General features: G+C 26.5%; 2 protein-coding genes across 2 annotated transcripts; one reads left to right on the top strand and one right to left on the bottom strand.

Moving 5' to 3' along the window:
* Positions 1 to 586: 586 nt before the first annotated feature.
* MKS88_003926 (centrosomal protein CEP76) lies at positions 587 to 11,058 on the top strand (the record flags this gene model as incomplete). The annotated part of the gene is made up of 20 exons (XM_067217062.1): positions 587 to 883; positions 1,121 to 1,255; positions 1,487 to 1,626; positions 1,769 to 1,863; positions 2,103 to 2,326; positions 2,481 to 2,825; positions 2,926 to 3,023; positions 3,204 to 3,395; positions 3,670 to 4,021; positions 4,225 to 4,366; positions 4,598 to 4,775; positions 4,932 to 5,003; positions 5,268 to 5,365; positions 5,670 to 5,843; positions 6,038 to 6,764; positions 7,047 to 9,501; positions 9,716 to 10,009; positions 10,323 to 10,413; positions 10,554 to 10,717; positions 10,996 to 11,058. 20 exons carry the CDS (start codon positions 587 to 589, stop codon positions 11,056 to 11,058), a joined length of 6,336 nt encoding a protein of 2,111 aa, XP_067072734.1.
* A 531-nt stretch (positions 11,059 to 11,589) lies between these two features.
* MKS88_003927 (phenylalanine--tRNA ligase) lies at positions 11,590 to 13,032 on the bottom strand (the record flags this gene model as incomplete). Its single annotated transcript, XM_067217063.1, has 1 exon — positions 11,590 to 13,032. The coding sequence occupies one exon, from the start codon at positions 13,030 to 13,032 to the stop codon at positions 11,590 to 11,592; it is 1,443 nt and encodes a 480-aa protein (XP_067072735.1).
* Between the last annotated feature and the right edge of the window lie 3,247 nt (positions 13,033 to 16,279).

Genomic DNA, 16,279 nt, shown 5'->3' on the forward strand with positions numbered 1-16,279 from the left:
CTCGAAAATATTTCAAAAATATTGCAAGTTTCAAAAAGAACAAAATATATCTGCTCAAAAAATGAAGCATTATTTTTAGGTTTAACTCCTACAGCGAAAGGTGAATGGTAAACTGAGAAACTTTTATTTATCGTATAACGCTGAAAATTATTTGACAAGTAAGAAATGAACAGAATAAAGTAGAAAAAATGGGACAAATAGGAAAAATTGAAAAAATAGGAAAATAGGAAAATAAGAAAATAGGAGAAATAGGAGAAATATTAAAAAGAGCTAAATAATATATATATATATATATATATATATATATATATATAAGAAAAAGCAGTATTTTTTTTTGTCTTTTTTTTTTTATATGCCATTAAGTGCATTTTTACAATATATACAAAAATAAAATAAAATAAGAGAAAAAATCTTTTGTACAAAAGAAAAAAATTCACCTAAAGATATAAAAGAAAAAATTTCAATACATATTTGTACAGATATATGTTGTATATATATATGCTTATAATACAAGTACATTTAGCATATGATGTAATGAGCTTGGTAGATTGTTATAAGTAAAAGCACATACTATTTTATGTAAAAAATGTATTTAATCAATAAGATAAAAGAAATTTTCTATGAGAATGAAGAAAGCAACAATCTAAGAGAAGAAAAAGAAAAAAAAAAAAAAGTCCATATTAGTGAGCTAAAGGATGAAATATGGTTGTATAAGAATGAATATAATAAAGAACGCCTAAGCGAAGAATATGCCAGTGATTACAAAAGTGAAGAAGACAATTATTATGATAATGACGAAAATGAAAAAAAAAAAAAAGATCATTTTTTAGAAGTACCCCTATTTGATGAAGATGAATGTGGAAGGAACATAAAAAAAAACTTGGTTAACTTAATTAAAAAGTTGTTAAGATAGTTTTTTTTTTTTTTTTTTTTTTTTTTTATACATAAATGAGTTATAAACAGTTAGTACAAACGTTTGTGAATATGTATATATATATATTGATGTATACAGGTTTTTATATATACTAAAATGAACAATGTTTCTCTTTTTTCCTTATACGTGTACATGCATAAATAAATAAATAAATAAATATATATATATATATATATATTCATATAGAGGCACATCCGAAGTAAGAAAATAAAGGCTATAAAAAGAAACGAGGAATCAGAAATAAGTGAGGAGAGTTTAAGTACCACTGATGATGATGAAGATGTAGATGAACCGTTTCTTGATTTATATGAGGAACTGAAAGTTAAAAGAAAATTAAAATATGTTGACTTGTACATATATTTCTAGATGTAGCGCATATGCACCTAACCGTTTCATCTCTAAATGTTTATTCCTCTGTTTATCATGTCCTATCTTATTTTATATTACATTGTATTAAATTATATTACATTACATTGTATTAAATTATATTATATTACATTGTATTAAATTATATTATCTTTTATTATTTTTTTTTTTTTTTAATAAAAACAGAGAGAACACAGCATAAAAGAGATCTATAACCCAATGCTAAAGCCCCGCTTGTGGCGCTTTGAATTTTTTATAAAATATATTCACAATCTAGAAAATCAGATGCAGAAAAATTTTTATTTAGTGTCCTTTAGCAATAACAAGTAGAACTTTAATTTATTAGTGTAGTGCGTTCGTTATTTGTTATACGTATATTAAGGAATAATATGTGCACATAATGTGTGCATATGTGCATATAGACACATATATTTGTGTGTATTTACTCTAATATCTTACTTTTTTAAGAAAAATAAATCTTTATGGAGATCTTAAGAAAGAACTGTTGTACACCCCTGGGTATTCTATAGAGCCAGGAGAAGTTAAATATTTAAGAATTCCACGTAAAAAGAGAAAATAATTTAGTATATACATACATTTATATATGTATGTATGTATGTATGTATGTATATATATATATATGTAAAGTATACTTACCGAAGCATATACATATATACGTATATATATATATGTGTGTATATAACTGACGAAACATGAAAAGAGAATAAAAAAGTAACATCAAAAAAGAAAGCTAAGTGAACACGTTAATTGATATAACAAAAAAAAAAAAATCTTTTCTTAGTAACCATATGGGATGAGAAGGAGTTACGAATATCATATAATGATTTACAAAATTTCGAAATCTCAGTTGAGATGTGGTGCATAAAAGAATTTGTATTTAATGATCTGTATGCCTCTTCTAAAAGGACATTGAAGGAAATAATTGAAAATGATCCTGACACTAACATTATTCTGAAGAGGAAAATTGAAAAGAAAAATATCATTTTTGAAGCACAGCGTTTAGGGGTAAAATCCTCACTGCGTTTTAAGTTATTTTGTATGTGTTCCTGTTCATATTTTTGTTAATTTTGGGAACAATTTTCTCCTTTATTTTTTCGCCTACTATTTTTTTTATGTGCTCATTTACATACCTTTTTTTTTTTTTTTTTTTTACCTGTAGGTTTACATGCAGTTGTCTGAAATATTTGAATTTCATATGGCCTTGGACAGCTGGTGGTTTATAGCAAATTCTCAAATGCCAAGTTACTTAAAGACTCTGCCAAAATTTTTAAGGTTTAAATTCCCTTTAAGTGAAGATGACTGGGTGATTCACAGCTCTTACAAGTCTTACAATAATTTTTGGTTATATCCTGGATACTTTTGTTTTATTGGAACATATCAACAATTAGCTAATGCCTTTTTTATAATAACAGTAAAATATGCATTTGTTTTGATTCATCCTAACACATTTTCACAATGTGCTATTACTTCGAATCTGTGCATGTGTGTTCATGGTATGCCATTGGTTCGTATTTGTGCATGTGTTAATGGTGTGATATATTGGTTCCTATTTGGGAATATGTATCAATAATAATACATAAATTTTTTTTTTGTTTTTTTTTAAGGTACTATGTTACAACTCTAATTATAGGTATAAACCACCTATTTTATTAGGATCATGTATAATATCTTTAAAATCTGTGACAGAATATCCATTTTTCAAGTACTGATCTGAAGAAATGTACATATAAATATAAGTACATATAAGTATATATATATATATATATATATATATATATATAATATTATATATATATATATATGTTGACACATATGCATTTGTGTAAGCAGTTATGTGTATATTCCCTCACCGTTTTACACCCTTCCTTTTTATTTCTGTTAGAGGAATTATTAAAAAGTTAACATTAGACAAAACAAAATTTAAACAAGGAGAGATTGTGGGTAACATAAAGTGCTTTGTTAATAGTTATGGGATAGATGAAGGAGACAGTAACATCCAAAGGCCAGTTCAGCCCTTAAGTGATGCTACATTGGTAAATCAGTTGATTTTAAATGACCATTACTTAGTGATAAGGTTCGTCTTTATTAATTTATTATTCACCTGTTGCACTCGACGGGCTTAACATATTTACATATTTGTATATTTACATATTTGTATATTTACATATTTGTATATTTACATATTTGTATATTTACATATTTGTATTTTTACATTTTTATATATTCATTTGTTAGTACTTTTGTCCTGTCATCCGTTCTTCAATTTGTCTATTCATTTACTTGCTGCCTGCCTACGTATTTCGCATCATTTTACGTAATTCCATACGCGTGCCCCTTTCCATTTGTAGGATAATTAAGTGCGAAAATCTACCCATAAGTAGCATAGACTTAAACAATGTTAACATAAATGTGTGGGTAAAGTGGGACGGTATAGTTAACAAAACAAATACTGTGAGTAAAACTACTTCTCCCTTTTTTTATCAAAATTTATATTATCCTATAAGATTAGTTGATAAAAAAGAATTAACAAATGAAAATCTAATTAGGAATATACTTCCAGTAGATTTAATTTCCAAGGGAGAAATATGTTTTGAAGTTCATAATAATAATGAAATATATTCAACAATTTTAGGTATTTTTGAATTACCATTTTCTGATATATTTAATTATGGAACGTATGACTATAGGTCCTTGGCACAGGTTATCGTTTGTGTGACAATTTACGCTAACCTTTAGCTTTATCCGTATTTTAAGCTTTATCTAAATTTTTAGTTTTAACCTTGATTTTAATATTAAATTTTTTTTTTTTTTTTTTTTTTAATATTATCATTACTGTCTTTACCTTCATTATCTGCACTAGCATCATTACTATTTTTTCTAACGATATATATATTACATTACAGGAGAGTGCTAAGAGCAGTTCTATGTATAACGATTATAAGGACAATTATGAAGCAATCAGTGGTGGCATGAACGTTTCAAGCGATAACTATGATGATTATTATGTGAGGCAATATAAAACTATTGTTTATAAGAACACGTTAGGTAAAGAAATACAACATATTTAAGTAAAATTTTCATCATACCATTCTACACAGTCGCAGTATAGTAATGCAAAATTAGTGTTTACTTGTTAAGACAGTATACAACTTCTAACGAAATGCACGTACGTATGTGCATATTGAATTTGTACCTGTTTTTGTGGTTCTATATGTATCTTTTCCTGCATCTATGTCTACATCTGTATGTGTTAACTACTTTTCTTTTTTATTTCAGAACTGATGTATTCCAAGGTGCACTTAAAATCATTAAACAAAGAAAACATACAGACAAAGAGAGAGTCAACCATTTCAGTGGAGGCATTCGTGATACCTCCTCTCCCTAGCGACTTGATTTTCTTAAAAGAAAACAGAGTTCAAAATTCTTCGGCAGTCTACAAATCTATGTCAAAAAGGTGCTCAGCGGACGTGCGCACATGCATGTATACATATATTTGCATATATGTTCAAATATGTGCATTTACGTATATATAGACATAAACACATATATATATGTGCATATAATTGCATACTTTACTTTTCGTATTTACACGTGACGACTCAATTTTCAGGTGGGAAAAGGATTTTGGGAAATTTAATGATACGTACCTCCAGTGGTTCCCGAAGGCCATTAAAGATAGAAGGTAGAAATATAAAATATAGCAAAACAGCTATATAAAAAAAAAAAAATAATAATAAAATAATAATATAAAATAAAATAACATCAAATATATTAACATTAAACAAAATAGCATTAAACAAAATAGCATTAAACAAAATAGCATTAAACAAAAAAACATAAAATAAAATACCATAATATAATATAACAAAAAATAAAGTAAAAATATTATGAACAGGTAAGGTAACTTTTAGAAACATGCACACACATCAATCTTTCACCTTTGTAGCTTTCCCTGTGTAAGCAGAAACGACTTCGACAACAATTTGTATCCACTATGTAGTTTCATCACATCAATTAATTTACCTTCTCAAGTGTCCACACCCGGTATTTAAAAATTTTCTTAATCTTCTCATATAAAATTTACGCTTTTTACTAGGAAAATATATTTGGTTAATATGCTAGCTTTTATTGTTTTATTTTATTTTACTCTATTTTATTTTACTTTATTTTACTATATTTTACTTTACTTTATTTTACTATATTTTACTTTATTTTATTTTACTTTATTTTACTATATTTTACTTTATTTTACTTTATTTTATTTTATTTTACTTTATTTTATTTTATTTTATTTTACTTTATTTTATTTTATTTTATTTTATTTTATTTTTTTTTTTTTTTTGGTAAGGACCTTTATTCCATTGGCTAAATAACATTGAGTATATTGAAAATGAAGACGAGTCATCGATTTTTACGCCGCCTTATTTTTTCTTGTCATATAAAAAAGGAACAATACAAGATCACGTTATTTTGTTATGTTGTTGTCTAAAAGGGCTAGAGTACGACGCGTACGTTTGTAAAGGTACTCATGGGAAAATGAGCTAATGCTTGTGTAAGCGGCGAATATATGCACATGTGAGTGTATACGTAGATAGGTATATACATCCACATATACATACCTCCATGCATACATATGTTCCTATGAGTACATGTGCACGGACGCTTAAACGGATAACGTGTATATATTTACCCCATGTATTCGCCTTTTTTTCTAAGGGACCATAAACAACGGGAAGAATGAGCACTACTGGGTCATGACTAGACACGAAGAGGGGTGGGTTTGCTTTTGGGAGGTTACAAACAAGTCGATTATCCATTTAAAGAATCGATGGAATAACAACAATTTTTTAAAGAATTCGGAAATAAGTCTTCAAAATGAAATGATAAATAAAATAAACAATAATGATAATGAAAAATATTATAGTGGAGAGTATTTGATGAGTTTTGTTAAATATGGTATGGAAGAATTAAAAAATAGAGAGAGGGAAATAAAAGAAGAGTATAATTTAAAAGAAGAAAATAAGTTATATACTATGGATATATATGGAGACAATCAAATGAAAGATGAGAAAGTAAATATTGAAGAGATATTACATAATGATGAAGAATTTTATAACATGTTTGAAGTAAAATATGATAAAAATGAAACCTATAATAATAATAAGGCGTTAAAATATTTATTAGAAAATTTTTCTAGATATATACCCATTTCTCCAAAAATGTTTTTACTCGATTATGAAAATACATTAGCTTATGTTCCCTACTCATCTATTGAGGTAATTTTTAATGATGAGCAGTTATATGGAAATATGCAAAATCACCACCCTGCATGCATTTTGTATGATTTAGAAAATAATTACCACTGGAGACCTTTTCTAAACCAGTCCCCTACCCAGATAAAGAACGAGATTACTATCTCGACTCCGCTAAGCGACAAGCTTTCGTAAGAAGGAGGAATATGAGGGAATGGATAAACGAACGAATGGATAAGGGGAAATGTTAATCCTCTATCTATATTTTGTGCTTATTTTTACGCATTCATCATATACAATATATACATGTGTTTAAAGACATATGCAATATTTTTTAAAAAAACTTCTTTATAGAGGCCTACGACTTTTTCGTATGTATTAATGATTTATGTATTATTTTGTTTTGTTTTGTTATATTTTACTTTATTTATTCTTTTTTTTTTTTTTTTTTTTTACGTTTCTTCAATTTTTAGGGTAAAATATACAAACGAGTTGGAAGAAGAAATTCAAGAGATGATACATTTTATGCGAAATAATGAAGGGTTAGAAACAGACTTTGAATATTCAAAAGAGATAAGATATTTTTTAGAAATGTATATTGATTTATGTGAATATAAATTAAACCTGGATAATAATTATAATACAAAACCTGAAAATTATGAATGGTCAGAACAAAAAGGTAAAGGTGATAATATTCAAAAGGGGGATAATAGACAAGGAAGCCAGAAGGGAGATGAAAATTTAGATGAAGATGAAAATGAACAAAATGTTTATGAAACAGGAAAAAAAGGGGAAAAAAATGATAATGCAGAATTAAAAAGGACATGGTCTCAATACAAAAATGATTACTATCCTAATATAGAAGCTCAATATATAAATAAGGAAGAATTAAATTTTTATAATTCTTATCATCCTACGAGAAATATTGAAATGATGAACAATGAAAGAAAAAGACACTTAATTAATATTCCTGATGATTATATATATGGGATGAATGATGAAATTTATAGTAATGGAAAAGAGCAGTACATAAGAAATTATGTATTTAGTAAAGATAGTACTGATATACTTAATAATTTTGATGAAAGCGTTAGGAAAAAAAATATAAAGCGTTTTAATAATACTGCAGTTCATTACTTAGAGAATGTTGAAGATATAGATAAAAGTTTAGGTAACATTTTTATAGATATGAAATCAGAAATGTATATTAACCAACTGTACAATGCAGACAGCAAAGTGAAGAACGAATACAGAACAGATGATCGGAATACCTTTATTGATGAATCAAAAATGAAGGGAGAGGCAATCAAATACATAAAGAGAAATGAAGAAAACATTCAAAGCATTAGTAGCAGCTATACGAGAGGGACTTACAATGTAAAGGATATAAATATAAGCTCAAGTAAACAAAAGACATATGCAAAAGATAACAATGAAGAAGAAAAATATGACGAAAATGAAGAGGAATTATTTAAGGAGGTGAAAGAAAAATATGACGAAAATGAAGAGGAATTATTTAAGGAGGTGAAAGAAAAATATGACGAAAATGAAGAGGAATTATTTAAGGAGGTGAAAGAAAAATATGACGAAAATGAAGAAAAATTATTTAAGGAGGTGAAAGAAAAATATGACGAAAATGAAGAAAAATTATTTAAGGAGGTGAAAGAAAAATATGACGAAAATGAAGAAAAATTATTTAAGGAGGTGAAAGAAAAATATGACGAAAATGAAGAAGAATTATATAAGGAGATAAAAGAAAAATATTACTACGATGAAGATTTTTGTAGTCTTGAAAAGGAGGGACATTCTACTAATAAGGTTCTTCCCAACAAGTTTATAAAAAGATACAATAAACAGAATAACAATTTATTTATACTCCAAATGAGCTTAAGAAAGAAAGAAAAACGCATAAAGCAAGAAATGGTTGATGTGAAATTGAAAAAGATAAACAAACCAAAGGATAAGATGAGTAAAAAAACATTCTGCAGTTTTATAGATACGCAGGAATTTCTAAAGTGTAGTCTGAGTAGTAAAGAAATCAGGATGAGCAGGGAAAACATGAATAATAAAGAAAGCACGAAAAGCATTGAACAGCTTAGTAGCGAATGTTTGAACGATTCAAAACGCGCTCCCCCAATATATGAGGAATGTGTTAATAATAGACATACGTTTAACGGGTACTTTATTATTCCCTCGAAGGGGAATTATACAAATGAAAAAATGAATAATTCCGTTAATAAAGAATTTTTAAACGATAATAAGAATCATACTAATTATTCTTTTGAAGGAACAAAGAGTAAAGAAGAAAGCCCAAATGGTGGGGCAACAACTGGGACTGGAGAAATAAGAAAAAAAAAGGAAAAAACAGAAAAAATAGAATTATCTGGTACGAACATAAACAGTTCAAGAGATACACTCCTAACCAGCACACTATACACGTGCTCTTTAAGCAAGAATGATAACACATATCATCAGTGTTGTAAAGAAAATAAAAAAGGTTACTTCGAAATTAAAGAAAAATTAATCAGCTTGGTTGATAAATATAAAAGAAGACATAATATAAAAGCAATGGAAAAGAAAAGTTCATGTCGTAGAGGAATGTACGGGGATGAATATGATATGACAAGAATGAAAAAAAATATATTTAAATGTAAAATTATTTTATTCAAATGTAAGTTTAAGAAAAAAGAAGAGGAGAAGAAAAAGGAGCGAGACACAGGAGAAAAGGAAAACTTTATAGATTTTACAAAAAACTCCTTTTCCTTAAGCAACAGAACGCTCATCGAAAAAGAAAATTCTACTTCATTAAGTGATAGAGAAATAGTAAGTCTAAACAAACGTAAAAATTTCCTTCATCAGAATAATCACCAAATGTATAGGGACTCAAATTTCCTGGATATGAATAATGGCCAGGCAGGGGTAAATCAAGTAATAGTAATTCAGGCAAAATTTATTTTCTCTATGAGCACAAAACATACGTAGTGCATGACTAAACTGAATATATTTATTAGTTAAATTTTTATACACGCACACATTTACACATCCTTATATTTACACTCTATAGCAAATCTGAACCCAGAAAAGCTATACATTGAAGTGATTTATTCATTTTTTTTTATTTCTTTTTTATTTTTGTAAAAAGAATAATTATAGAGATGAATTACAACAACAGACCCCAGGGTATCCGGTGGCTCAAAGCAACAACATAGTTAATGATCCTAGTAACATAATGCAAAATAGTGAATTTAGTGGAAAATTTAATGAATGCGTTCAGAATAAAAGTATGAACAAAGAATGTGGGCAAAATGAAAATGATGAAAGTGCATCCAAAAAAAAATATACTTTAACATCACCACCTAAAACATGGTCAAGATTAAACTCAACATCCAAATATGTTGCTCATCAAATTTCCCAATGGAGATGGTACTACTCATTGGTAAGGTTTAACATTCCTCAAATTCAGTTAATATAGGAAATCAATTTATGAACAAAAAAAAAAAAACTTACACGTTTCGTTAACTGGATGACTTTAATTAAATGTATTCACCTTTTTTTGATAAGTGTATATGATATCAGGGGTTCCTGTTACTATTTTATATGTCTTCACGCGTACACACATACGTGTATGTATATTTATACATACATATATATATATATATATATATATATATATATGTATATATATATGTATATATATGTTTATATTAATGTCTATATTTATATTTAAACCTACGCATATGTTACTAAAGGAAGAGCAGTACTTTAATTGGCAATACTACAAATTTCCCGTCCCCCCAAATCACACATTTGTTGGATTTCCTATCCATTTTTCGACAATCGGTATTATGAAGAGAAAATAAAAAAAAAAAAAAAAAATATGAACATGCAATATTATTTTAGTGACATTCATAAAAAAAGTTCATTACCATTTGCACACAAAAAATATACGTCATACGTATGTTACAATTTGTTCCTTGTAGACTTCACCGAAGTAAAATCCTTTTTGTTACATTCTAAACGATTTGAAAACATCATAAAGTTATCAATAGATAACATTTCATTTGTCATATATTGTAAAGTTTATCCTTTAATAAGTGGAGTCATGTCCAATTGGGTATTTTTAGGATGTTTAGTCCCATGGATGGTTATAAGAAAAAAAGAAATTTACATGAACAATTTATATTTTTTTTTTTATTAAAGCATAATGAAACTTAAATATATTTATGGCCCGTCATATGTATACGTACATGTATATATATATATATATATATATAATATATATATATATTGTATAATATATATATACGTATATACACATTTTTGTATGCATGCATGGTGAGAGAGATATAAAGACAGTATAATAAAAATATGCAAACTCTAATAAAACAAAACGAAACAAAAAAAAAAAAATTATCTTCTCAGACTGCCCAAGAAAGGGAAACTAAAATGAAAAAAACCCCGAAAAAAAATGTTAACAGGAGATAGGAGTGATAAAAAATTTTAATTCAACATAATACAAAAAAGATATGAAAAATAGGGAAAAAATGATTACGAGTTCTACTAACTGCTGTATGCCTTCAGAAGCGTGAGTACACATGGATGTATATTTATATTGGGAATGGCAAAAAAATATGACCTTTTTGCTTTTTTTATTATTTACTATATTTTTTCAAATAATTTTTCGTATTTTTTTTTCATTTTTTCGCATTTTTACTTGTGGTGTTTTTTTTTTTTTTTTTTTTTTTTATTATCTTTTATGTTTTGTATTTTTAAAAAAAACAAGTTGTTTTGTTTAATTCCGCTTTTTGTGCCATATAATATTAAAATGGTGGTTTGCTTTTTATCTGCTTTGCTGCTTTGCTACTTTGCTACTTTGCTTCTTTGCTTCTTTGCTACTTTGCTTCTTTGCTACTTTGCTTCTTTGCTACTTTGCTTCTTTGCTTCTTTGCTTCTTTGCTTCTTTGCTTCTTTGCCGTTCTACTGCTTTAGCGCTTATGACTATTAAACACAAATGCTTCACCTAATAACTACAGAACACTCTTTAATTAACTTTTGAATAACCTTGTTCTGTATGTCATTAACACTTTTATGGGTTAGATTTTGCTTATGCGAGCGATAGGTTATTCTGTAGCATACGCTTGCTTTGTTTGTGTGGGGATTATAATAGTGATCTATCTTTTTCACTTCCTCGATGTTTTCATGTGCTATATCTCTACATATTTGAAAAAACAAGGTTTCATTAAAAGAATCGTTAATATAAAATGTGACATCCTTTATTATTGATGGAAAGTTACTGAATGGTCGAAATGATGAAATTTCATTTTCTTTAAATTGAGATATAAACCTTTTATCATTAGACCACAATAAACGTATATCATATATATCATATAATAACATAGCTAATCTTTCAAGACCTATACCAAATGCCCATCCTTCGTGATTTATATCTTTTATAAATTCATAAATTTTTTTTTCAATTCTGTCACTTAGATGTTTTTTACATAAATTATTAATAATAGAAGAAACGCGTTCTTCAACACATGAACATTCCTCTATATTTTTAACGTCATTACATTTATCAATTATCTTCATCAAATTCTTATCAAACATGGCAATTTCGTTTTCTATTATTTGATTTAAATCTTTCTCGTACAGACATATGGCAATTACTTCTTTTTTAATTTTACCACATCCTAGGACTTCGATCCACTTGTTATTACCAGAGCTTCCATTGCTTCGGTTAGTACTGCCATCAAAGGAACCATCACTACTACTATTTGTACTCACATCAATGCTCATATCAGGAGTAGCAACTCCTCTTGCCCTTATATATAACTCGTATGATGGCTCGGTAAAAGGAAAGGTGGTGTTACTGTCCCATTTCATTTCTATCTTTTTCGAACTAAACAAATAACTAATTAACTGCTCAAGTTTTTTTTTCAAATCCGATTCAGCGTTAAAACTTTTGGGTTGTATTAAATACCCATCTGTTTGATGAAAAATAGGGAAGTGATATTTATCTATTTCATCTTTTCTGTATACGGCACCTGTATAAATAACATTTTTATAATTTTGTCTTAACAAGTCAGGTAAATGTGCAGTCATATGTGTACGCTTTAATTTTATTTTATCATGATATAATAATTTATTAGCTAAGTAATATTTATAAATAGAATTTATGTTATCAAATGGGGTATAATAATTTTGAAAATAAAAAGAGAAATTTTTTATGTAATGTTCATTTAAATAAAAAGTGTCTTTAATATTTCTAGCAGAGTGTGTCAAGGGAACAAGGAGTTCATCAAAATTTTGTTTTACGGATATTTCACTATTTAAGTTATCAATATTTTCGAATTTAAAAAAGTTTTCAATTTTATTTTTTATCGTCCTTATTGGATGGTTCACTATGTCATATAGTATTTTCCCCTGATTTGATAAAACTAATTTCGGTAAAGTCATATCTCATAATGCTACTATAGCTTGAAAATGCGGCATTTTTTTTTTTTTTTTTTTTTTTTAGTTTTCTGCGTTTTTGCATTGTACTGGTATATATATATAATTGCGTTTTACTTATGTAAAAAACGGGAATAGCTTTACCTATCAGTATATGTGCAACGACCTATTGCATCTTCTTTTATTTCGAAAATAACTATATTGTAACTAAGGAGAAAGGACTATAAGTTCTCCGTTTAACTTATATAACAAAGCTATTTTTGTGCGCTTATTGCTATATCCACCATTCTGAACACGGTCATTTTATGTACATATACATATGTTATATCACGCATACGTTGTATCTTACATATGTTGTATCCACACATATGTATATATATGAAATAAATTAAAGCAAATGGATGAAGAAAAAAAATAAAAATAAATTAAAATAAAACAAAATAAAAAAAAAAAAGAAAAAATATTTAATTTCAAATTCTTAGTAATCATATTTATTTTATAATTTTAAAATAAAGCATAAGAGCATTGGAATTTTTTGATAGCATGATGTTTTGTCGGTTTAAAAGGTAACATTGGAGAGTGATTGCATATATATATATGTATATATATATTTATATTTATGTATATATATATATATTTATATTTATGTATATATATATATTTGTATTTATGTATATATATATTTATATTTACATTTATAATTTTTTGTGATATCATTTGCTATGTTTTATATGGGCATGTATAAACGGAAATTCAGCTGTTGCATTTAATTATATTAATGTGTTATGAATATTTATGAAGCTCATGTATCACTGATTTACATTATTATGAGGCTATAAGTTAGGTGTTATCTTATGTGCTTCTTCATTGTTCGTGTGTATGTAGGTGCATTGTTTTCATGCCTTAAACGATAACTTGAAAAAAAGGAGGAAACTTTTATTTTTTATTTTTTTTTTAAATTTTTTTAAATTTTTTTTTTAAATTTTAAAAAAATTTTATTTTTTATATAGCTTAAAAGAGCTAACAAGATAGTTCTTTTCATCGTTTATTTTAAGAGCATAATTAGGTAAAAAAAAAAATAGAGTAAAATAAAATTAAGAAAAATAAAATTAAGAAAAATAAAGAAAAATAAAATTAAGTAAAATGAAATAAAGATAAAATCAAGAAAAATAAAATCAAGAAAAATAAAATCAAGAAAAATAAAATTAAGTAAAATGAAATAAAGATAAAATCAAGAAAAATAGAATCAAGAAAAATAAAATTAAGTAAAATGAAATAAAGTAATAATAATAATAATAGTAATTTGTTGTTATAAATGTGCGTACATACGTGTATGCATACACATGATGTCCATGTTTATTACACCTATATACAAGTGGTGCGTGAAAAAGCTCATCAGGTGCAATAAAAATACCTGTGTTCAAGTAAAAAAAGATAACATGAAAGTGCTCAAAGAATTCTGTTTCTTCTATTTTAATAAAATAAAACTCTTCATTCTTTTTTTAAAATACTTAAAAATATAGTTTTTATGCTTTGTTTTGAATTATTTTACTCTACAGCTTGCTTCACTCTATATAGTCTATTTTTTTTTTTTTTTTTTAAAGATTATACTATAGCTGCGTTTTGGTAGGCCTCTTGTACTTGCCATATAAGTATGCATATATACATATGCATGTAAAGTATATATGTACATGTAGCCTTTTAGTTATTTATTCTCTTACAGTATTTAAATGTGAAACATATTAGTAAAAGCCATTTTCTATTTCGAAACAGGATGGTTTGTATTAAATTTTAAAAATGAAAATATAGTAATTTATATATTTAATTTAAAACAAAATTGTCTATATTATTATTTAGAGTAAGGTATTTTTTTTTTTTTTTTTTTTTTTTTTTTTACTAATGAGAGAAATATTACTCATTTGTATTTCCTCTTAAAAAAAAAAAAAATTATGATTTTATATTTTTTCGCTTTAAATAATAAAATTAATAGCCTATAATTTTGCATTTAAGTCTTAAATTTTGCTTGTGAATTTTCCACTTCTTAACGTACCAAGAATTATGAGAACGTGAGGATGACACATGCTTGAATGTGTACCATGTGCATGTGTATATTTATTTTATTTTCCACGGTATGTACATATATATATATATTATATTTATATATATATATATATATATATATATTGTATATATATTCATATAATTAATGCATATGAATGGTAATTTTTTATGTATTATGTGTTTTCTCCTTTTCGTAAGCAATGACTTTTTTTTTTTTTTTTTTTTTTTTTTTCCATCCCTTTAGTCTTATAGCTACGTTTTAATTTGGTACATACGTACATATGTGCATAAGTGTATATGTACACATATCTCCATGTACATATATTTTTTTATTTGCTATTCATCTGAGGTACTCTCACCTTTTTACCTTTTTTTTTTTTTTTTTTCAATTGCAAATTATTTGTTTTACAATTTTTAAGAAGCAATTGTATATTTGCACCATTTGAAAGCACATAATAAAATTATTTTAGTATATATGAGTCAACTTTTTATAATTTTTCGACAGTAAAAGCAATGAAGTGTGTAATGAATAGTAAGAAATGAGTAGTGAATAGTGTATACTATGCCTTGTGTAACGTCTGTTCTCCATTGTTCATAAAAATACTCTCATTTGAAATAGTAATTTCTCATTGGGGGTAGTGACAATACCCCTACATACACAAAACATACGTTAATATATGTCTACCCACTTGTTCACATCCGACTGTATATTCATGGCCCGGCTTCTTTTTCCTTTTTGCGTGAATGCACCCAGAAATATGCTTTTTCATTTGCACAAGAAAAAGCATAAAAGGAGGTAAAAAAAAAAAAAAAAATAATAAAAACGATAAAAAAAAGAGGAGAAAAAATGATTCAAAAGAGAAGAAAAAATGATTCAAAAGAGGAGAAAAAATGATTCAAAAGAGGAGAAAAAATGATTCAAAAGAGGAGAAAAAATGATTCAAAAGAGGAGAAAAAATAATTCAAAAGAGAAGAAAAAATAATTCAAAAGAGAAGAAAAAATGATTCAAAAGAGAAGAAAAAATGATAAAAAGAGAAAAACATAATTGTAAGTGTTGATAAGGCAAAAAACGATATATTGCAGGAGGATGAAATTTGTCCTTTTTTTCCTGCATGTGTGTAGACACAATACATAACTGCTTATATTTTATATTTTTATTTTTTTTCTTTTTTTAATAAAGAACCATAATTG

The sequence above is a fragment of the Plasmodium brasilianum genome, chromosome 11 (genome assembly GCF_023973825.1).
Source record: "Plasmodium brasilianum strain Bolivian I chromosome 11, whole genome shotgun sequence".
NCBI classification, from domain to species: Eukaryota; Apicomplexa; class Aconoidasida; order Haemosporida; family Plasmodiidae; genus Plasmodium; species Plasmodium brasilianum.